At 51.2% G+C, this 22656-nt stretch overlaps 1 protein-coding gene across 1 annotated transcript in view; it reads left to right on the top strand.

Annotated features, from left to right (window-relative positions):
• Window positions 1-21838, top strand: part of XPO6 (exportin 6) — a 55105-nt gene extending 33267 nt beyond the window's left edge. The window contains exons 10-24 of the mRNA XM_041407381.1: window positions 1693-1801; window positions 3156-3248; window positions 5263-5332; window positions 6776-6935; window positions 8647-8739; window positions 9965-10109; window positions 10668-10814; window positions 11970-12159; window positions 12800-12955; window positions 14121-14235; window positions 14703-14874; window positions 16082-16243; window positions 18766-18864; window positions 19768-19998; window positions 21189-21838. Coding sequence (XP_041263315.1) covers window positions 1693-1801; window positions 3156-3248; window positions 5263-5332; window positions 6776-6935; window positions 8647-8739; window positions 9965-10109; window positions 10668-10814; window positions 11970-12159; window positions 12800-12955; window positions 14121-14235; window positions 14703-14874; window positions 16082-16243; window positions 18766-18864; window positions 19768-19998; window positions 21189-21290 — 2044 coding nt within the window. The 3' untranslated portion in view covers window positions 21291-21838. The remainder of the gene's footprint in view (window positions 1-1692; window positions 1802-3155; window positions 3249-5262; window positions 5333-6775; window positions 6936-8646; window positions 8740-9964; window positions 10110-10667; window positions 10815-11969; window positions 12160-12799; window positions 12956-14120; window positions 14236-14702; window positions 14875-16081; window positions 16244-18765; window positions 18865-19767; window positions 19999-21188) is intronic.
• Window positions 21839-22656: the final 818 nt, after the last annotated feature.

Raw genomic sequence — 22656 nt, 5'->3', positions numbered from 1 at the left:
AACTAATTAATGAATTAGGAAACAAATTTTATTTAATTAGGATTTTAAATTTCCTCTTTAAATTGAGGATGTGTTTCTGAGAAATGCAGATGAGACTGGAACTCAAAAGTTGCACTTGCTTGCTACTGTGTGTATTAGTTACAGCAGTGGTTGGCAGCTCTTCCTTGGCAGATGCTGACCCTGAAAGGGGTGGGTTTTGTTTAAGAAGAGTCTCTTTGCTGCCACTTTAAAAATCTGGCGAATATCCTGGTGAGTTGTTTGGGTTTTTGAGGTTTGAAAGCACCATGGTTTGTGCCATGTTTAGTTCTGCTGAGTGCAGAAGGAAGATTCTTTCCCTTGAGCACCCTGAACAGCAGCAGTTGGTTTTGTAAAGCCAGGCTGGCATCATAACCACAAGCAAAAGTGGAACTATGTAGAGCAGACAGCTCCTCCTTTCAGCATGGGAACTGTGGGGTTTGAATTTCTCAAGAAGTAGATTTTGGGTTGGAACTTCATGATTTGCTCCTGTACCTCCCTAACGTGCATGTCGTGCATGTTGTCCTGGTGTTACTCAGCTTATGATGGAGAAAATTGTAACAAAAAGCTGTCTCTGGGTCTGTCAGACTACAAAATCCTAAATAGAGCTTGTGAGTGGTTGGGGCTGTGCTGTTTGTCCTCAGTGGCAGCTCTGACATCTCCACACCTCTGCACGCCCTGAGCCGTGGGAACCCTGAGCTGGGCAGTCTGGGAGTGGTGACACCGCAGGGGCACAGAGGACATTTCCTGTTCTGTGCTTCAGAAACTTTGCATTTTGTACACAGTGCCACTTCCAGCACTGGAGAAGTTGCCAAATGCAAGGTTACACCACCTTGCCCAGAGCTTGCAGCTGCCTGGCTGGTGGCACGGCTGACTGTCACATCTGACACTTGGCTTGCGTCATGCTCTGCGTCTGTTACTCTTTTTTAAGGCCCGTTTTTCCAACCTGATTTTCCCTAGGAAAAAACCCAGGATTTTTTAATGAAACGCCAGCTGTTTTGAGAAGGAGGTTTTTCAAGGCGAAATCAGACTAACCCTGCTTGAAATCCCTGGACTTTGGTGTTGTTGGACCAGGAGCGGTTGCGTGCTCTGCTGGGTTTGCTGCTTGGCATTATTTCTGTCGGCTCTCTGGTGTGCTCTGTCCCAGCTCCCTGGCTCCCAGAGGTGCAGGGACGTTTCAGTGACATGTTACAGGGCAAGCAGAAAAGGGGCTGGCTTTGTTTCAGGGGAGAAGGGCCTGAATTTCAGTGTGGGGGAGGAGACAGCAGCACAGACAGGCTCAAGGTGCCACCTGAGGCAGCAACAACCGCCCTGGTTCCTCTGTTCCTCATTCAGTGCCCAGAGCAGAGCAGCACAGGCTGCTGAGGACAGCACAGGCTGCAAGAGGCTCTTGGTGCCTCCTGTTTGTGGACACCTGGTGTTGTTCCTGGCAAGCTGCTCCTGCTTTTCCTGTTTTGAACTCTGGGGCTGTTTCTGTTGCTGACAGTCCTCCCTTTCCCTTCCAGAGGCAGAGGGATATTGGGTTTTGCCAAGGCTGTTTCCTTACAGCTACCTTGTGACCTGAGGTGAGCTGATACCTTGAATCCCAGGATCTGCTTGGTGTAACTGCTCTGTTTTAGATTTCCCTTGCTGGAAGGGTTTTACCCACCTCTGTGTGTGTCTCCCTGGTGGCTGCAGGTACGAAGATGCCTTGGTTCTGTTGCTGACAGAGGTGTTGAACCGGATCCAGTTCAGGTATAACCAGGCACAGCTGGAGGAGCTGGATGACGAGACCCTGGATGATGATGTAAGCTGGACAGGACAGGGCACCTGTGAACCCCTGCACTGCTGCCACCTCGAGTGGCTTTTCCAGAGCTTGCACTCTGGAGTATGGGCTAAACAGCTGCTTCTCCCCTCCCTTCTGTGTGGGGTTTGAGTTGTAAAACAGCTTCAAATGCTTTTTACAAAAAGTCACAGTGGAGATGTAACCTTTGTGTTTAACTTGGTTCTTATTGGGGGAAAAATTTAGATCCTTGTGTTCTGATTGTCAGAGGTATTAGATGTCCATGTCTAAACACCTTTGGAATTTAAAGTGTTTAATTAGTTTGGAATTAATTTGCTGGTCACTTGGGAATTTAAATGCTAAAATATCTCTGAAGCAAAAGCTTGAAGCTGTGTCTTGTTGGTGCTTATGTTTAAGCTTATATCTCCTAAGTTGGTATTAATAAAAATCACCTTGAAGCTGATAAATGTCAAAGTGGAGTAGGTGGCCAAAATGGGTGGGGCCAGAGCCCTGGAAGGGGAGGTCAGCTGTCACAAGAGGGTTGGTGAAGGAGCAGAGGGAATTTTATCACAAATGGCATCAAATAGATTTTTAAATTCTGGGATGTTGAGGGCTGGTCACATCACAGCTTCCGAGCTTAATAGCAGCACCATTTCATAAGCAAAGTAAATTATTTTCTGGATTAATTTGACACTTGTGTCATCTGGATAATTAGCTGCCATACCCCTGTAAAGACCATGTTGATGTTTGGATGCCTTTCCATGGTGATAATAATGTCACAAATAAGGGTATAAATTATCTAGAGCAGTCCTGATGAAGTTGTCCTTATGCTTCCAAAACAGGGTGGCAAATGATACTTGCAAGACTGCAAGCTTTTGGTATAAAACTTGAAAAGGGTTTTAGTTCATTATTTAAATTAAGTCAGGATATGGTGCTATTGATTCTGTTGCTCATGTTGCTGTGTGTGTGTCTTGTTCCATTTTTCCCTTCTCATATTAATGGCAGGTTTGGGCTATGATGGTAGCAGGCAGCTTCTTTCTCAGTCACCTGTCTAGCTGAGCATGGAAAGAGTCTTTAACTGTTAAAATAATTGTTTCATTCACCTTTAAATTTAATGTAATTGTTTCATTCACCCATCAAGTTATTGCCACTCTTTCCCCTCCCTTCTCCTGCACTGCCCCCCTGTTTTTATCAATTCTGTATGAAAGCAGAACGAATTCTATATGAAAACAAGTTTGAGTGGAGCGTGCAAGTTGCATTTCTCTAAGGTGCTGCTTTGGGGGGGCTTTCTCCCTCCTGTCCTCCCTTCCCAGGGGAACACAGAGCTTTTGGGACACTGGGAAGGGCAGTGCTCACCCCCGTGTCCTTTTGTTTGCAGCAGCAAACGGAGTGGCAGCGGTACTTGCGCCAGAGCTTGGAAGTGGTGGCCAAAGTCATGGAGCTGCTGCCAACTCACGCCTTCTCCACACTCGTAAGTCCTGCCCCAGGCCCAAGTGCCACGTGGAATCAGCACCGACTGCTGTAGATTTTTTTTGACAGATGCCTCAGTGCCAAAAAAAAAAAAAAAAAGGGAAATTTGGGGTTGGATGCAAAACTTGGCAAGGGGAGATTAGAAATTGAAGAGAAAGAATTGTTACTTTGGCTTTGTTGCATTTCTTGGTGTGTTTTGGAGAGAGTGGTTCAGTGTCTAAGTCCAGCTTGATGGACACTCTAGAAATTCCCACCTCTCAAAGTGTAAACATTTGGCAGCAACCCCTCTGGGCTGTTTATCGTGGCCTTTATCTCGGAGGCAGAGCTGTGAATTGGGCAGATAAGTGTCATTATTAGGGCTTTAAAGAGAGTGGAATCTTTATTTTAATTAAGTGCTAGATAAAAATGCTGGAGAGAGGCCTTGGACTATTGCGAAGCAGATCTGATCTGGATAAGTGCTTCTGTTCAGCTGCTGTCACTACCTTTGGTGGTGTAAAAGTTGTCTGGGTTTGTAGCATCCTAACAATTTTGAGAAGGAGATCTTGAGGGTGGAAGTGTGGCCCAGAATTCAGAGCAGCCCAGGTGGGGTTTTGCTGGGTGAGGAGAAAGGGAAATAACAGCAGTGGGATCTCAGCAAGTGCATTAATCCTGCTGGGAACACTGCACACCTCGACCTCAGAACTGTATTCCCAAGAAGCAGAGAAAACTGGGCTGCTGCAGAGGCAGAAGATGCCTGACCTGAAGTGCCTTTGCAGTTGCTGTTTTTCTTTAAGCAGGGAAGCAGAAGCCTGTCACTAGAAGGAGGGAACAAAGCAGAGGCTGCTGTGAGTCAGCGGGAGGCACCAAGGAGCAGAGCAGTGTTTCAGGGAGCAGATGGATCAGATGGAGCAGAGCATGTGGCTTCCTTGGAGTAACACATTCACATGAGCAAGGCTCTGTGGTTTTTTAAACTCCCCTCAGGCATTTATGCAAAGACACTGCACTGTTAATTAAGCACAGCATGCTGGAAGCCGGGTAGGGAGTGCTTTCCTGAGCCCTGCATTGTTCCTTCTGCTGGACTGGGGAATGTGGGAGGCTCTCCAGCAGCTCCCAGTGCTTTTCCCAGTGACTGCAGGGCTGGTGGGTGCAGTGGTTAGTTTAGGGGTTTTAGCAGTGGCAAATGATTAAAGCAGTGGACAGCAGCTGCCATGATCCATCCCATGATGGGCAAGGAAAGGCTGCAGCTCCTTCTGCTGATGGGCGAGAGAACTTCCATCAAACCAACCACCAATTTCAACCATTTTCCCCAACAGAAATTAAACAGAGCTGTGCCAGGCTGAAGGGGTTGAGAAAAATCCTTCAGCTGAAGGATGAGCAGGACCTGGCATGTTTGCTGTCACTGCTGAGTGATGGAGCTGGGCTGACACTCTGCTCCCACGCCAGGGTGCATGAGGACGGTGGTGTTTATTCCTTTGGCTGTTTTCCCCATGGAATTTCACTGCTGCAGCCTGCAGCTTGCTGGGAGAGTGCTGCACTGCTTCCCTTCTGTACCCTGGTAGTGGCACTGAACTCAACTTTCTGGTTGCATAATATTTTGGGAGATTTTTAAGGATCACCTTTTGAGAAATCACCACTTGCAGGTGAGGTGGGTGAGCACAGACCTCCTGCACTTCAGACTCTGCCACTCCTCTGCTCCTTGGCCTGGGTTGTGCCTCCAGCTGTGTATTCCTGGTTGCTGTGCCCTGTCTTGCACTGTCAGACCATTATCTTGTCAGGCTGGTTGCTGGGGTTAGGGGCAAAGGAGAGCTGCCACAGGAAGTGCCTTTGGGGAGTGATCTTTGTTTTCCTGACAGCTGTCAGGACCTGGGAAGTTGTGGGATGCAGGATCAGCCCAGAGCCCATCCTGCCCTTCTTCCAAATGTCTGTCTGAAGGCACTGGGGAGAAATGAGAGCACTCTGCTCTGGCAGAGCAATCAGTCATTGGGTGTTACTGTCTGCCAAGCCCCAGGATCACAATCAATTCTTCTCTTTTCCAGTTTCCCGTTCTGCAGGATAACCTGGAAGTGTATCTGGGGCTCCAGCAGTTTGTGGTCACTTCAGGAACAGGTAATAACCACCCTCTAACACTGTGCTCCTCCCTCTTTCATCATTGCAAAACCACTCCAGACCTGCTTTGGTGTTGTTTTTTCTGTATTCAGTTGATCCAAACCTGTGTGGTGTCTCATGGCTCAGTAGTTAAACTCCAGCAGCAGACCGAAATCTCATATTATGATTTATTCTTATTGGCTTGGTTCTTCCCTTGTTCTGGTATTTGAAATGAAGATCCAGAGGTTTAAGGTAATACTGAAATTCCCTGGTGTGACCAGGAAAGGAATCTGTCACATCTGCAATACTGCTGGACATGGCAGAATGGTGACTGTTGTATAGCCAGTGCTAGAAAAAATATTCCCAGTTTAAGGATCATTTCAGCCCTAGAATAAGCAATGTGTAGGGGCTCAGTGCTGTGGCACCAGCCTGTGCTAGAAGCTGTCCTGGGGGCTGGATCAGCAGCAGCTTGGATGCAGCTCTGGATTGAGCCCTGGGTGGTGGCACAGAATCCCAGAATGGGTCTGGAAGGGACCTGAGTGAGCCCCTGATCCAACTTCCTGCTCATCCCAGGGCATGTGGCACAGGATTGTGTGTTTGTGTTGATGGCAGAAAATGGAGACGTTGCTGCTGAAAGCCTGACCTGAGATTAGACACAGTCAGTGAAAAGAAAATCTCAGGTGTTGCAGAAGGTAATGTAGCAGAATATACTTGCTTTTTTAGTAGAAGCTCTGGAATGTTTGAACCCAGGTGTCCACACCTGAGCAGCAGGAGGATTGTGTGGGGCTGGAAAACCTCATTAGTAGATTGTTTCTTGTACCTGAGAAACATAGAAGTGCACAACACGCCTCACCTCAGAAAGGAAGTTACAAATTCTCTGTCCCAAATCTGCTGCTAGATCACTGGAACTGCAGCCAGCAGAGGGCGTGTGGAAAGCCACCTTCTCCACGTGGAAAGCCACCTTCTCCACGTGGAAAGCCACCTTCTCCACGTGGAAAGCCACCTTCTCCACGTGGAAAGCCACCTTCTCCAGAGCTGGGAATGCTCCTGATTGCAGCAGAAAACAGAAGGGCTCCTATTTGTGGAGGAATTAACACCATACAGAGGGAAGTAAAGATGTAAAAGGCTGAAATAGTCGCTTACATCTTTATCAGCCCTTGAAGTGTTGTCAGAAGAGCTGAGCTTCCTTTCCAAGCTCAAGTGCTGCAGTGCCTTGGCCAGTGCTGCCATCTGACCTGTGACCCAGTGCTGAGCTACTTTCACAATGGAATTAGAACAATCTTGGTCACTTTGTCACCAGGTTTCCCATCCCCAGGAGCTGCAGGGATCAGTCACAGAGCTGTGGGGCTCTCCCCTTGCGCAAGCAGGAATTTTCAGCTCCGGGGGCAGCTGACAGAGAAACTCAGCTGATAGAGAAACTCAGCTTTGTGGCTGCGTTGCTGACGGGCTGTGGTGTCCCTGCAGGTCACAGGCTGAACATCACAGCAGAGAACGACTGCAGGAGGCTGCACTGCTCGCTGAGGGACCTGAGCTCGCTGCTGCAGGCCGTGGGCCGCCTGGCCGAGTACTTCACCGGGGACGTGTTCGCCGCCAGGTTCAACGACGCGCTCACCGTGGTGGAGAGGTGGGTGCAGCTCTGGCTGTCGTCGCTTTAATCAAAGGGATGAGATGAGGATCAGACTAAGAAGGGTTTACTGCCTAGAGAGCATCATCTCAGAGGCTGTGAGGTTTATAAGACAGCAAAGCCAGCCATAGTCTGAGATGGTCCCAAGTTCTTTGTTGCCAGGCAGTTTATAACTTTCTAATCCAATGGACAGTTGCCACAGAGTGTGTTTGGCTTTTCTGACCTGTCACCTTTACTTCTTTCTACTGCAGTGTATCCACATTATCAATGTGGATACTTCTGCCCAATAAGGTCTGATTACATGTACATTCATATGTCTCTATTATAACATCTAAACTCTTAGCTTATTCTATACAATCACAGTACTACCCTATAAAACCCTTCATCATCTTATCTAATACAGTTTCTTACTTACTTAAAGCATATTCTTACTTACAGTTATAGAAACGTAAGTTTATGATTTTTCTGTTCAGTGTCTGTACCTTGCTTTCACATCAATCTAGGCTTCTTCTAAGGCTGTAAATCAAACTCTTCAGTCTGTAAAGATTTCTGCCTCTCCAATTCCCACATACAGCCACTGCCATTCTGCTGGCACAGGGACAAACGGGGCTTCCTTCTGCATCCCCCTGGCCTGAGGAGATGGAGGTGTAAGGAGCTGGATGGGCAGAATGTGAATTGTAAAGTGTGTGCTGGGCTGAGCTCCTGGTGTGGGCTGCAGGGGTTGGGGTTCTGCCCCTGGCCCTGTGCTCAGGTGAGACCTCACCTGCAGAGCTGCCTTCTGCCCTGGGGCGCAGCACAGGATGGATGTGGAGCTGCTGGAGAGAGTCCAGAGGAGGCCACAGTGCTGCTCCAAGGGCTGGAGCCCCTCTGCTCTGCAGCCAGGCTGACAGAATTGGGATTGTTTCAGCGTGGGAAAGAAATAGCTCAGGGGTGACCTGATTACTCCTCCCAGTAACTGAAGGAGCCATCATTTACAAGGGCCTGGAGTGCCAGGCTGGGGGGCATGGCTTCCACTGCCAGAGGGCAGGGCTGGATGGGATATTGGGACTGAACTGTTCCCTGTGAGGGTGGGCAGGCCCTGGCACAGGGTGCCCAGAGCAGCTGTGGCTGCCCCTGGATCCCTGGCAGTGTCCAAGGCCAGGCTGGATGGGGCTTGGAGCAGCCTGGGACAGTGGAAGGTGTCCCTGCCATGGCAGGGGGTGGAACTCACTTGGAAACATTGAGGGACTTGTGTTCCAGCATGTGCATTTGTGAGGCAATGAAATAACATGTAGAGTTTGATTAGAATTATACCTTCCAAAACGAAATCACCAAAACCTCCTTTGATGGTTGGACTTTGTGATCTTCAAGGTTTTTTCCAACCTCAATGACTCCATGATTCTTCTCTTAAATGAAAAGACCTGTGAAAGCTGAAGGGGAAGACGTTTTCCTCTTCCTCTCCAAGATACTTAATTATCACATAGTTACAAATGGCAGAATTTCAGGCCTTTACACAGGTTTTGTGTTTTCATTTCTGTGCAGGAGCATCTGACTTGTTCCATTTTACCCCAGACAGTGCAGTAGGCTCTGAATTATTTTAAGCTAAATGGTCAAAATCTCATTTGTGTATCAGCTAAATATTGATCCAGACTGGGGAAGAGCTGCACTAGCTCAGGTGCTGGAGCAGATTTGTACAATCCCTTTGCACTGCCATGTGTGTTTGCACCTCCAGGTTGGTAAAAGTGACGTTGTATGGATCCCAAATCAAACTGTACAACATCGAAACGGCCGTTCCCTCCGTGCTGAAACCTGACCTCATCGATGTGTGAGTGTGGGCTGCACCCAAACTGGGCACTCACGGGGTGGGCAAGGCTTGGATCTGCTGCTCAGACCCTCCTGGGCAGATCCTCATCCTCTCCAGCTGTTGGCAGCTCCCCAGGAAATCACCTTTTTCAGCATATGAAAGTCAAGGCTGCTGCCAGCATTTTGGACCGGTCTTTCCTCTAATGGAAGTACCCAGGTCATTTAAGGGAAAACATGTTTGTGCTGAGAAGGAAAAATGTCCCTTAAATCAGCTCTGAGAGCAAACTGAGATTGTGCCTTGTGCTGGTGGCTGTAAAAGCAGGGTAATTAATGAGGAAATAAGTGTTGTAACAGTGATATTTTAAAGAAATTGATCCATTGTGTGCTGTATTGTTTATTTATAAATCCAGTTGATGGATTTTTTGCTACCAAAGTCAGATCTGTGGCTCAGGTAAAAGAGGTTTTTCCCAGTTAAGGGTTTCAAATCCTTGTCTTCCAAGACAAACATAACCCTTGCAGCTGTGCAAGCCATTTCTGGGATAAACAACTGCCTGCCATCCAGGCACTGCCATTCAGTGTGAAATCTTGGTGCTGCTGGTCACAGATCTCCTCCCTCTGTGACAGACTTCTAGGGACCCTCCCTTGCTGAGGCTGTGCACACAAACCTGTTCCCTGCCAGCTGGAGTTCTGTGAGCAGAATCTAAGGTTTGAACACTTGTTCTGGTTTGTAATTGCATTTTCAGCAGCTCCTTGAAGCCCCCCTCTAGATTTTACCATATCACTGTATTACTAATGGGATTTCTCCTATTAGTCCCAAGTTAGTGGTACTGAAATTAGTGCAGAGGATGTTGTTGTAATGGTTTTTCTGGTTTACAGTAACTGGGGAGGTGTTTTCCATGACCTGTCAGCAGGTTCACCCTTTTCCCTGTCCCTGAAGAAACCTGTGATCCATTTTTTAATGCTTGCCTGAGGAAGCAACACTGTCCCACACTTGGGGGGCACTTCTCTGAAACTGAGGGACACCCTGACTCAACCTTCACCTGATGGAAGTGTGATTATCAGGTGTGGTTACAGTCAGGCACCAGTTGGTGATAACTTGGCTTTATCAATTTGCACCTTTGCCTTGGTGGGTCCAGAACCAAAACCAAAACAGAGTAAGGATTTTTTACAAACCCTGCTGCCAGATTTGTCTGAAACACCACCCCTGTGTCCTGTTACACTGCTCACTGTGTCCCCTGCTGTCCCAGGCACGCCCAGTCCCTGGCAGCCCTGCAGGCCTACGCTCACTGGCTGGCCCAGTTCTACAGCGAGGTGCACCGGCAGAACCCCGAGCAGTTCATCTCCCTGGTGTCCACAGCACTGGAGGCCATCACCCCCCTCATCAGCTCCAAGGTACTGCCCCCCTGGGGGCTGCACTCTGCTCAGCTGGGGTGGGCTGAGAGCTGGGCTGTGTCCCAGAGCCATGGGAAGTGTCCTAACAGCTCTGCAGGTCAGGCTAATACAAGCATAAGCAACTTAACTCAGTCTAATGATTTTATGGCTTGAAAGCAGGGAAGTGTGTCTCTGTCTCTCTCTCTCGTGGTATTAAGGGAACTCAGCTGTGGTCTGGTTGACAAATAGATCATAGAATTGTTTAGGAAAAGCTCTCTAAGATCAAGTCCAACCATTCCTCCAGTACTGCCACGGCCACCACTGAAAATGCCACATCCACACAGCTCTCAAATCACCAGGGATGGGGACTCCACACTGCCTTGAGCACCCTATGCCTGATCACCCTTTCCATGAAGAACTTTTCCCAGTATCCAATCTAAACCTTCCCCTGCACAGCCTGAGGCCATTTGCTCTCATCCTGTTCCTGTTCCCCCTGGCTGCACCCGCCAGGTCCTGGCAGCTCAGTGAGCTGACCCTGGCAGTGTGTGCTGGTGGGACTGACCCCCCCGTCTCTCTCAGGTGCAGGAGAAGCTGCTGCTCTCTGCGTGCCACCTGCTGGTGTCCCTGGCCACCACGGTGCGCCCGGTGTTCCTGATCAGCATCCCGGCCGTGCAGAAGGTGTTCAACAGGATCACTGACACCTCTGCCCAGCGCCTCCCCGACAAGGTCAGTTGGCCCACAGCTGTCCCACATGGAAATCAGGTGTCCTTGGGAAGATGTGCTTCAGGTAGTGAGGGATAACCTCAAAAATCAGCAACAATCTCTATATTGTGGATATCCACAAATGACAGTGATATTGTATGTAATTAATGATCTATTTTCAGGAGCAGCACAAGGAAAAAACACAATTGTACCTCTTAGATCTGATTCTTTTCTCATTTGTTGACACCATCCCCAGTTCTGCATCATCTTCATAGTACAGGCACGTTGATTCTGAGCTACACAAAGAGTTTTTTGTGAAACTGGAGTATTTTTATTGCAGAAGCAGTGTAAATAATATAAATGTATTCCATTTATAGCACTGAAAAGCCACAGTGCTGGGATATGGTTGTGTTGTGTGCTGGCAAGGAAGCACAAAGTGCAGAAGCTCAGCATGTAAACCAGACAAGGAGTAATGAAAGTAAAATCATCTTTATTTTTATAAACACCAGAGATTTACTGTTGCAAGGAAGGGCTGACAGAGCTGGGAGCTGCTTCCAGGCCTTAAATCCTGGAGCTTTGCTTCTCTGTGTCTTTGCAGGGCTGGTAGTTTTCACTTGGGCTCATGTTCTGCTGTTGAACAATGAGCACTGCTGGTGTCTTCAACAGCCATAAAATATCACTTCACTCCAGTCTTGGGCTCTAGCAAAAGTTAACTTGGGAAAAAAGTTAAAACTCTGTCTCTTTGATTAATGTTGCCCAGAGAAGTTGTGGCTGCCCCATCCCTAGAAGTGTCCAAGGGCAGGCTGGACTTGGAGCAGCCTGGTCTGGTGGAAGGTGTCCCTGCCTGGGGCAGGGGGTTGGAAGTTTGTGACCTTTAAGGCCCCTTCAAGCCAAACCATTCCATGATTCAGTGGTTTTGCTGTCAGTCCAACCCTGCTGCTGTCTGGGCTCTTGTGGGTGGCTTTCTGCTCCCACCTCTCATTGTGGGTACCAGGATCTCAGGGTTGATATCCACCTGTGTGGGTGTTTTGGGAGCTACAATCCATCCTCAGTGTCCAAGCAGCTCTGCAGGGCTCACCCCACACATCAGAGATGCACAAGGCAGGGGTGGAACACGACGAGCTTTACCCTCCCTTCCCACCCAAGCCATTCTGCAGCTGTGATTGCTGTCCCTCCCAGGCCCAGGTGCTGGTGTGCAGGGCTCTGTCCAACGTGCTGCTGCTGCCCTGGCCCAACCTGCCCGAGAGCGAGCAGCAGTGGGCCGTGCGCTCCACCAACCACGCCAGCCTCGTGTCCGCCCTCACCAGGGACTACCGGCAGCTCAAGGCCACGGCCAGCCTGCCCCAGAGGAAGGTGCAGCTGGAGGACAGTAAGTACCAGTCCTGCTCACTCCTGCTGCACTGGGGAGTGTCATTTAGCTGATTTGACAGTGATTATTTTGGCCGAGGAACTGTTTTGCAGACGGGGAGGGTGGGAAAGGAGCGGGTTGGGTTTTCTTTCTGCTTTTAGAGGCTTTTCTGCTCTGTACAGGGCACTCCCATCCCGGGTCACCTGTAAACTCTTCCAGTAGAGTGCTGTGTTCCTAAGAAGGGTGGGATTAGGGTTGGGATAAATTAAGTAGTAAGGATTGCATTAGGAATACTGAACGGCCTCTTGTTACTATTAGAAAACTGGCTGGAAGCAGCATTAACAAAGATAGTGGTTGTAAAAAGTGAAGGGGGACAGTAAGAATTTCTTCCTTGGGAAGTACTGGAGAGGGTTTGTTTATATAGGAGGAATGCAAGGAAACTCCTGGTAGGGGTGCAGGGATACTGCTGTATATGCTTTGGGCCTGGTTTGGGGTGATTTTGGGTTTTTTTTCATTGAGGATCACTTTAGAAATCATTCCGAAACCTGCAGTGTCGCACGTCAGTTGTTTTAAATACTCTGTGTGTGAGCTTAATTTCTGTTCCTCTTACCTGTGACCAGTTTTGGCACATGCAAGAAGCATCACTCCTCTTGTTTTGCAGCCAAAGTGATCATCCACCAGACACTGAGCGTTCTGGAAGACATTGTAGAAAGTGTCTCTGGAGAATCCACCAAGTCCCGGCAGATCTGTTATCAGTCGCTGCAAGAATCCGTGCAGGTCTCACTAGCCCTCTTCCCAGCTTTCATTCATCAGTCAGGTATAACCTCAGGCCAGGGGTCATGCTGTGAGTAGCTTTCTGAGCTCCTGGTGACACCCAGAGCAGCAGCAGAGTCGTGGTGTGGGTGTGGAGTGTGTGGTTTTGCTGTGCCTGGGTGTGCTGGGAGAGCTGGGCTGAAGGGACATCCCTGCCAGCCAGGATCCAGGCAGGATTGTCACAGTTTCAAAGAGGAGCTGGTCCTGAGCACAAGAAAAAGCTTTAAAATACCCTTTTTTTTGCTGTATTTGCCATTTATGTTCTCTGTAGAAGCTTGAAGAGTAAGGGGACTAGTTGCCATCAGATTGGGTCAAATTATGTGGGATTTGGGGATTTTTTTTTTCCTGAGATGGAGCCAGGACTGTCACTTGGCAGCCTGCTGGCCAGCAGCTTACATTTTGTGTCACATCAGGTGCTTCCTCCTGTTCCCCTTGGAGCTGGATGGGATTTTCTCAGTAGTGGGGGTTGAGGGGAGACAAAAGCAGTGAAATGCAGAGGATCCAAGGCAGCAACAAAGGTGCTGTGGCTCCAGGGAGCTGTTGTCTTCAGAACAGGCTGGCAGCCTCATCAATTGCAATTTATTGGCTATCAAAGGCTGTGTGATGAGGGAGGAGCTGAGCAGCTCCAGCTTGGTTATCCAGTCTTTATTGGGATGGGTGAAGGATCAGCTGGGTGCTGATCAGCTCACTGCACCACCACGTGCTCACTTCTGAGGATAGAAGGGTCTTCTCAGTTCCTGCCAAAAAAACAAGCTGGATTCTGTCTCTTCCACCCCGAGATCTGTGGATGTTTTGGATTTCCTGGTGTTTCCTGTTAACCCTGTATGAGCAGTGAGAACTGAAGATGGGCCTGGAGCTGCCCCTGAGTTTTGTCCCAGTACTCTGAGCACACTGAGGCCTTTGCTGGCAGGATTTTGGTTGTTCTGAGGGGTTGGGTGCTGCCTGTGCTGGTCATCCCTGCCAGGTTTTGGAAGGGGATGAACAATCCTGAAGCCCTGTTAGGAACCAGCTGATGGTTTCAGTTTCTCAGACAATCCTGTTGGTAAATTCCCAAGAGTAAATGGGGTTCCCTGAACAGGAGGAGCACACTTTAGACTTAAACATAAAAGACTTATTGATGCAGTTGGATGTTTCCTTAAAATGTTCTTGTTGCTTTTCTCTTCTCTTAGATGTGACAGACGAGATGCTGAGTTTCTTCCTCACCCTGTTCCAAGGCCTGAGGGTGCAGATGGGAGTGCCTTTCACTGAGCAGATCATACAGACCTTCCTGAACATGTTCACCAGGTACTGCCCAAACCTGGTCACTTCTTTCTTACCCCTCAGGATGGTTTATCTGAGGAGTTGCCAGCTGGTCCCTGTCCCTAAAGTGGGCTGTTTCCAGCCTTTTGTCACATCCCAGGGCTGAATCTGAGGAAAACACTTCCAAGCCTGGAGAGACCCAGTGCGTGCCCATCAGTCATAGCTGCCATTGTGCAATCCCAGCTCTCCCACAGACTCCCTGGCTGTGTGGGGTGTTGGACTGGACTCTCACATTCCCTCTTAGCTCCTGCCCAAGGTCTGAGAGTGTCCCCTCACTCATCTTTTGTTGGGGAGGGAGGTCTGTCAACCCTCAGTCAAACCTCCCTCCCTTCTGTGCCTTCCTGTACTTGGCCAGTAGTAATGGAGCACTTGAGAGGGATCACCTCTTTTCCAGTAAACCAGCTGAGCCTTTGGATCCCTGGGAATGTTCCTAATGCCTGTTTGTGTCCCAGGGAGCAGCTGGCAGAGAGCATCCTCCACGAGGGCAGCACGGGCTGCCGGGTGGTGGAGAAGTTCCTGAAGATCCTGCAGGTGGTGGTGCAGGAGCCAGGCCAGGTGTTCAAACCCTTCCTGCCCAGTGTGATCTCCCTGTGCATGGAGCAGGTGTATCCCATCATTGCAGAGGTACTCAGCTCCCAGGGCAGGGCAGGGGAGGGAAGGCATTGCTGGGGGGGTGGTGATGCCTTATGGAGCTGCAATGGAGGCTAGATGAAGTTAAGAGGAATCAAATGGATGTTTATTGAAGTGCCTTCAAAAGCAACAACCTGGCAGTACCAGAGCTCAGGTCCTGCCTGGGCCTGTGCTCTCTTGGCATGGGAAGAGGTGGGAGCTGTCCTGGGATTGCTTTTAAACTACTCAGAAGTCCAGGTCAGTCCAGGGGGTTTGGTGCCACAGCCGTTGGATGGCTGGAATGGAGTTACCACCCCCCTGATACTGGGAACTGGGAATGGGAGGGATCCCAGCTGCAGTCAGGCAAAGCCTGGATATGTTCCCTGCTCTGACAGTGAGGGACAGCAGAGAGCACCCAGTGACAGTGAGGTGTGTCTGGGGAAGCAGCAGCTGGGACCCTCAGTGGCACAGTGAGTGCCTGCAGCATTCCCAGCTGGGCAGCTGCAGGTGTCTGCTGTTCCCAGCTCACTGGGAGTCTCCATCTCCATGGACCCATCCTCCACGGTCATGGCTCTGCCTGGGGGGCTCCAAGATGGAAGCAAAAGAGTTTGGTCACAAGATCTCACGTTTTTATAAGTTTAGTCCATTTGCATATAGGAGTTAACTGTCCAATTAATAGCTTCAAATTATGAAGTTTCATCCTCCTTGCTTGCCTGCCCTCCTCTTTTCATGTTGTTTATGCTTTGGGCCTGAAGTTTGAAGAGATTGTCCTTGAGTCTCCAGCTAGAATAGGATTGTTTTGTCTTCACCACCCTGTGAAAAAATCCTAGTAACACTTAATACAAAACTAAAGCTGCACACCAAAACAGAACAGAAAAACTTAAACCCCAAGGTATCAGTGGCAGCAGTGAAGCTTTGACTTTCCAAGAGCTGCAAGTGTGGAAAGAAAACACCCTGGGGGGGAGCGCTGGGATTGGAAGCAGGGTGGGTGAAGGATTTTGTCAGGGGTTTCAAGAGAAGCTAAAATTGGGGAGGAGGTCACAAAGCAGGAGGTACAGCTCAGAGTCAGGGATGTGTGTTCAGCATGATCCTGCAGCTGCTGGCTCTGGTGCTCCCCTGGGAGTGCTTTGATGCTTGGCTGCACAGCACTGGGGGTGGGACCCCGGGGTGGGGGGGATCCCAGCAGAGGAGCCACCCTGAGCTCTGTCCCCTCTCCTGGCAGCGCTCATCCCCTGATGTGAAGGCAGAGCTGTTTGAGCTGCTCTTCCGGGTGCTGCACCACAACTGGAGGTACTTCTTCAAATCCAGTGTGCTGGCCAGTGTCCAGAGGGGAGTGGCAGAGGAGCAGATGGAGAACGAAGCCCAGTTCAGTGCCATCATGCAGGTAACTCACCTTTCCCACCACTGCCCAGGACCTGTCCTGCAGGGGAACACTAATCATGGAACCACAGAACCCTCAGGGTTGGAAAAGCCCTCTGAGATTGAGTCCAGTCATTCCCCCAGCACTGCCAAGGCCACCACTAAAACATGTCCCCAAGTGCCACATCCACATGGTTTTAAATCACTGTGGGGATGGGGACTCCACCACTGCCCTGGGCAGCTGTGCCAGTGCCTGATCACCCCTTCCACAAAAACATTTTCTCTAATACCCAACCTAAACCCCCCCTGGCACAGCTTGAAGCTGTTTCCCCTTGTCCTGTCCCTGTTCCCTGGAGCAGAGCCCGACCCCCCGGCTGTCCCCTCCTGTCAGGAGTTGCACAGAGCCACAAGGTCCCCCTGAGCCTCCTTTTCTCCAGGCTGAGCCCCTTTCCAGCTCCCTCAGGCCCTCCTGGTGTTCCAGCCCCTTCCCAGCTCTGTTCCCTTTCCTGGACACCCTCCAGCCCCCCTCAGTGTCTTTGTTCTTGTGAGGGTCCCACCTGGGTACCTGTGAGTGGTGGGTTTAGATGAGCTTGAGTGAGGTGTTGCCTCCCCAAACTGTTGAAAATGGAAGTTGCTGAGGAGTGACCCAGCTGCTCAGCTCACATGGCACAGAGCCATGCAAGCATGAGGAAGGAATGTTAATTCCTTTGCAAGCCTCATCCTGCAATAAAAATACATTACTGCCCCTGACCCATTTAATTCTGAGTGTTGTGATTGGCACTGGGGAGAGCTGCCAGTGCAGGGAGGTTTTCCTGAGTGTCCTTCACTTTCCATGGACTTGTTGAGTGCTGTAGCACGGGCCCTGGTAGGGAAGGGTCAGGGGGTAACACCTGACAGGCTTTGCCCTGGGGAATAGAGAATCATGGAATGGTTTGGGTTGAAGGGACTTGAAAGCTCATCCCATCCCACCCCTGCCATGGCAGGGAGACCTTCCCACTGTCCCAGGCTGCTCCAAGCCCCATCCAGCCTGGCCTTGGACACTGCCAGGGATCCAGGGGCAGCCACAGCTGCTCTGGGCCCCCTGTGCCAGGACCTGCCCACCCTGCCAGGGAACAATTCCTTCCCAATATCCCATCCAGCCCTGCCCTCTGGCAGTGGGAAGCCATTCCCTGTGTCCTGTCCCTCCGTCCCTTGTCCCCAGTCCCTCTCCAGCTCTCCTGGAGCCCCTTCAGGCACTGGAAGGCAGGGACAGAATGTGCACAGAGCCAGCTCCAACCTTCTCCGGTTGGGATATTGGAATTTTGGAGAATAACAGACTGTTCCATGTGTTGCTTCAGTCAGAGCTGGCCAGAGGAGTTCCCTTGCAATTCCTAGATCACCGTAGACTGCAGGTGGGAGGACTTTGGGAGAGTTTCTCCCTGGTGGAGTGCCTGGAGAAACTGGGTCTCCTGTGATGCTCATGTGGAGAGGGAACTCTTGCACTGACATAAACTGGACCATGTTTCTCTCTGGCCTTCCCTTCTCCTGCCAACCTTTTAGTGTCACTGAAGCCCAGACTGGTTCCTGTGCAGGGCTGTCCAAGCATCTCTTTCACCTGTAGCTGTGTAACACTTCCAGCCCTCTTGAATGCCTCATTCTGGAAGATAATTATGTAATAATCTCAGTTCAGGCTGGGTGACAATACAGCACTGCCTTGGCTCTTGTTGCTCTGATACAAAACTCCCATTTAATGCTCTGGAAGTGTTCCCACAGCCAGGGCTTCGTGTGGGGGATATTAATAGTTTGTATGCTGATTTCCACCTGAGATCTAAAGCCACAACTGGCTCAGTCTTGATGGGATCTGGGTCATTTGTGTCCATTTGACAATAAACAGGTTATATGGGAGAATATACTGTTCTGCTCACAGTGCCTTGAAGAGGAGCTGTTAAAATCCTGCTGCCTGTCTCTGTGCAGAGCTGACCTCACCCACCTTCATCCCTTGTACAGTGTTTTGGAGGTGTTCAGGGTGGAAAAGATGTTTGATCACACACTGTGCAGCCCTGCCAGACCAGCTCAGGCTCCAGCAGGTTTTGTTCTGGGCTCTTCACTGCACTCCCAGGGTCCATCTCCAAATCCTAAATCAGGGCAGTGACATCTGCTTGGGCTCCTGGCTGAGACTGAGAGCCCACCTGGGCTGTGTCCTGGTCTGTTCCCCCATGCTGTGGTGCCTTAGGTGACACCCAGAGGAGCAGACCTACCCTTCCTGAGTAGCCTGGCTGCCCAGGGAGCTGGGCTCAGCATCCCTGGCCCTCTCCAGTGCCAGCTTGGCCTGCCTGTTCCCAGTGGAGCCAGCTCTGCAGGGATATGCCATGTTCCCTCCAAAATGTCATCCCCGTGGGTCTGCTGGCAGCACAGGTGATCTGAACTGCCTGTCTCTTGTGAGCTTGCTGCACTGAGGCTGCCAGGGGTTTGTTCTGGGGTCAGGGTGAAAATGGTGTTGCTTTGCCTGGCAGCTCTGATGTTTGTGCTGGTCTCCATGCCCTTCCTCCCACTGTGCTTTGTTCCCAGGCGTTTGGCCAGTCTTTCCTGCAGCCTGACATTCACCTGTTCAAGCAGAATCTCTTCTACCTGGAGACTTGCCTGCAGCATTCCCAGCTGCAGGTGTCTGCTGTTCCCAGCTCACTGCCCTGGGAGTCTCCATCTCCATGGACCCATCCTCCAGGCCCTGTAATCCATCCTTGGCTGCTGTCATGGGGGACTAAATCTGGAATCCAGGGAATCTGGTCAGCCTGAAAGCAGAGCTTGCAGTTTCTCATCTGTGGTGACACCTGAAGGGCAGCCCGTTGTGTTCACAGGTGTCTGGGGCAGATTTCAGGTCCCTGGCCACATTCCCTGGCTCCCAAGAGCACTGTGCAGGAATACCTGGCTGGAATTGGAGTGGGACTTGATACTGGTGGGTTTGCCAATGCTTAAAACTTGGGTCAGAGCATGGAATCATGGAATGGTTTGGGCTGGGTGGGACTGTAAAGATGATTTATTTTTAACCCCCTGCAATGGCAGGGACACCTTCCACTATCCCAGGGTGCTCCAAACCCTTCCCAGCCTGACCTTGAATACTTCCAGGGATCCAGGGGCAGCCACAGCTGCTCTGGGCACCCTGTGCCAGGCCTGCCCACCCTCACAAGAAACAATTCCTTCCCAATATCCCATCCATCCCATATCCCTATCCTCTGGCAGTGGAAGCCATTCCCTGTGTCCTATCCCTCCATGCCTTGTCCCCAGTCCCTCTCCAGCTCTCCTGGAGCCCCTTTAGGCCCTGCACGGGGCTCTGAGCTCTCCCTGAAGCCCCAAACCATGACGTAAGTGTGGCCAAATTCAACATTAACTCTCAAGCTGATAGTATTTGAGCTTATTTTGGCCATTTTTGATCTGGCTTGGCTTAGAAAATCATCTCAGTGCTCACCAGGGTGTGCAGATGCTGCTGGAGCTGTGGCTCCTCTGTCCTTGCTGGATTTGTCCTCCTGTGGGAGAAGTGAAGTCCCCTAACCCTGAGCCCCTCTCCCTGTGCAGAAGATCTTCAGGACCACGATGCTGTTCCAGTTTGTGAACGTGCTGCTGCAGGTGCTGGTGCACAAGTCCCACGACCTGCTGCAGGAGGAGATCGGCATCGCCACCTACAACATGGCCTCGGTGGACTTCGACGGCTTCTACTCCGCCTTCCTGCCCGAGTTCCTGGCCAGCTGCGACGGCGTGGACTCCAACCAGAAGAACGTGCTGGGGAGGAACTTCAAAATGGACAGGGTAAGCAGGGGCCTGCAGCACTGTGGTGTTGCCAGGATGCACAGTGCTCCCCCAGAACACGCTGGCAATGTCTCCAGGCAGTGCCTTCTGCTCCCAGCACTTCCGTGCTCAGCAATCCACAGCCAAGGAGTTCTCAGTGCAGGCAGCAGAGCTGCCATCACCCCTCAGGCTGCACGGTGCTGTGGCAGTCAGGGAAGGTGTTTCCTGGAGGAAGGTTTCACTGGACTGGCCTGACGTGTTCCCAAGTGGGACGCTCAGCTCCTTGCCTGAATCTTGCTCCAGCTGCTGGCCACATGTTTGAGGGTTACAGTAGGGACAGCAGAGTACCTGCACAGGCTCACAATCCCTGCAAACCCCTCCTGTGTGGGAAGGAAACGTGTGGAATATCATGGCAGAGCAGCAGGTTCTGGCTTCCATTTACTGAGGGTTGTTCATTGTGTGCTCCCTGTCCTGAGGGAGGGGATAGGAATTTGAGACCAAGGGTGAGGGAATGGAACCCTGGGGGAATGGCTTGGCTCTGGAAGGTAACTGTTCTTCAGGAATACCAGGCCTCGTCAGGGAGTGTGTGACACCCAGGAGCCTTGGCAGGAGGGCAGCAAGGAATTAGTGCTGCATCTGGCCATGGAGCCAGGCTGGAAGAGCTGGGGGAGAGACAGATCCAGGGAGAGCTCAGAGCCCCTGCCAGGGCCTAAAGGGGCTCCAGGAGAGCTGGAGAGGGACTGGGGACAAGGCATGGAGGGACAGGACACAGGGAATGGCTTCCCCCTGCCAGAGGGCAGGGATGGATGGGATATTGGGAAGGAATTGTTCCCTGGGAGGGGGGGCAGGCCCTGGCACAGGGTGCCCAGAGCAGCTGTGGCTGCCTCTGGATCCCTGGCAGTGCCCAAGGCCAGGCTGGGCAGGGCTTGGAGCAGCCTGGGACAGTGGGAGGTGTCCCTGCCTCATCCCTCACTGGATGAGTTTTAAGGCCCTTCCCAGCCCAGAACATTCCATGATTCCATGACCATTGCTCTGGGCCTCACTGCACAGTGAGAGGTCGGAGATGGGAGCAGAGCCTGGATCCCTGCAGTTCCCGGGCTCAGACTGAGTCGGGGCGGATCTGTTCACCCGTGAGCACCCTCTGGGTGCCTGCCCCTCCCTGCTGCCCGCTGTGAGTCCGTTCCCAGCAGTTGTTGTTGTGTCCCTTGCAGGACCTGCCCTCGTTCACACAGAACGTGCACAGGCTGGTGAACGACCTGCGCTATTACAGACTGTGCAACGACAGCCTGCCCCCGGGGACTGTGAAGTTATAGTGACTGCACTGGGCTGCCCCTCCCCGGGGCACAGCCCCGCGTTCCGGTTCGCCACCGCCCCTCTCCTCCCGGGCCGTGCCGGCGCTGCGGGAGCCGGCCTGGATTCACCGCGCTCCACCGCTTCCTTTGAGTTCTCCCTGCCCAGCCCGAGGCCGCAGCTGGAGCCGGCAGGATGTGTCTTAACGCCCACCCCGGGGCATCCCGACTGTCGGGAAATCCCTCTCCCGGGGCTTTCCCTCTGCTCCTGTAGCACTTTGTTGCATCTGGAGGTGTCTGGAGACATCATGTCCGTATCAAACACGAGGCAGAAGCGCCAAAGACCACTTCAGACATTCGTACCTTCGTGTCATTCCACCTTCCTGCCCCGCCCAGCTCTCGGAGGAGGAGTCTCCTGACGTTGGGACTGGTTTGGCACTTCTGTCACTCCCTTTGTTTTTAAATTGCCTTGAATACCTCCCCGATGTTGGCGGGGATTTAGAGACTTTTTTTGGGTTTTTTTTTAAACGTTTTCTCATCATTCCATTGTGATACTAAAACAACATGCTTAATGGGAATAAAGTGCTTACTTTGTTGTTTTAAATAACTTGGGGCTGGGTTTGTTACCCTCTAGGTCATTTTGTAGAAATGAACGGGCAGTGATCCACAGCTTTTCCCAGGATCAGGAATGAGGAGCAGCCAACAAGGATCCCAACAAGTCCAGCAGCTCCTGGAAGGTGCAGATCAGTGGTGGCTTCTTCTGCTGTCTCCTCATTGTTCTCCTGTGTTTTCTGTCACATGTTGTGGTGATCCATTCATCCCCTCCAGCACACGTGTCTGAATCGAGCATGAAGTGCCTGCAGGAAGAAATCCCCCATTCCCAGGGAGCCTGGAGCTGAAGTTCACCCTCTGCCCAGTGACCCAGTAGTGGCATCTGTCTGGTAAAATCCCAGACACCAGTCAGGCAGGGACAGATTGTGTGGGGCTTGTGGATCTCTGATCATGCAGCTGGGAATGATTTCTTTTCCCTGAGGTCTCTGGTCAGGAAGCAGTATTATATCAGTCCTAATTTTTATATTTAATAGATTAAATTTGAGAGGCATGGAGTGACAGGACAAGGGGAAATGGCCTTAGGCTGAATGAGGAGAGTGTTAGATGGGATACTGGGAAGGAATTGTTCCCTGGGAGGCTGCCGAGGCCCTGGCACAGGGTGCCCAGAGCAGCTGTGGCTGCCCCTGGATCCCTGGCAGTGCCCAAGGCCAGGATGGGGCTTGGAGCACGCTGGGACAGTGGGAGGTGTCCCTGCCATGGCAGGGGGTGGGATGAGCCTTGAGGTTCCTTCCAACCCAAACCACTCCATGACTCTGTGGAATCATTCTCAATTCCCTGT

Source organism: Onychostruthus taczanowskii, unplaced genomic scaffold, assembly GCF_017590055.1.
Source record: "Onychostruthus taczanowskii isolate IOZ18803 unplaced genomic scaffold, ASM1759005v1 scaffold10, whole genome shotgun sequence".
In the NCBI taxonomy this organism is placed as follows: domain Eukaryota; kingdom Metazoa; phylum Chordata; class Aves; order Passeriformes; family Passeridae; genus Onychostruthus; species Onychostruthus taczanowskii.
This window is presented reverse-complemented; position numbering and strand designations above follow the sequence as displayed.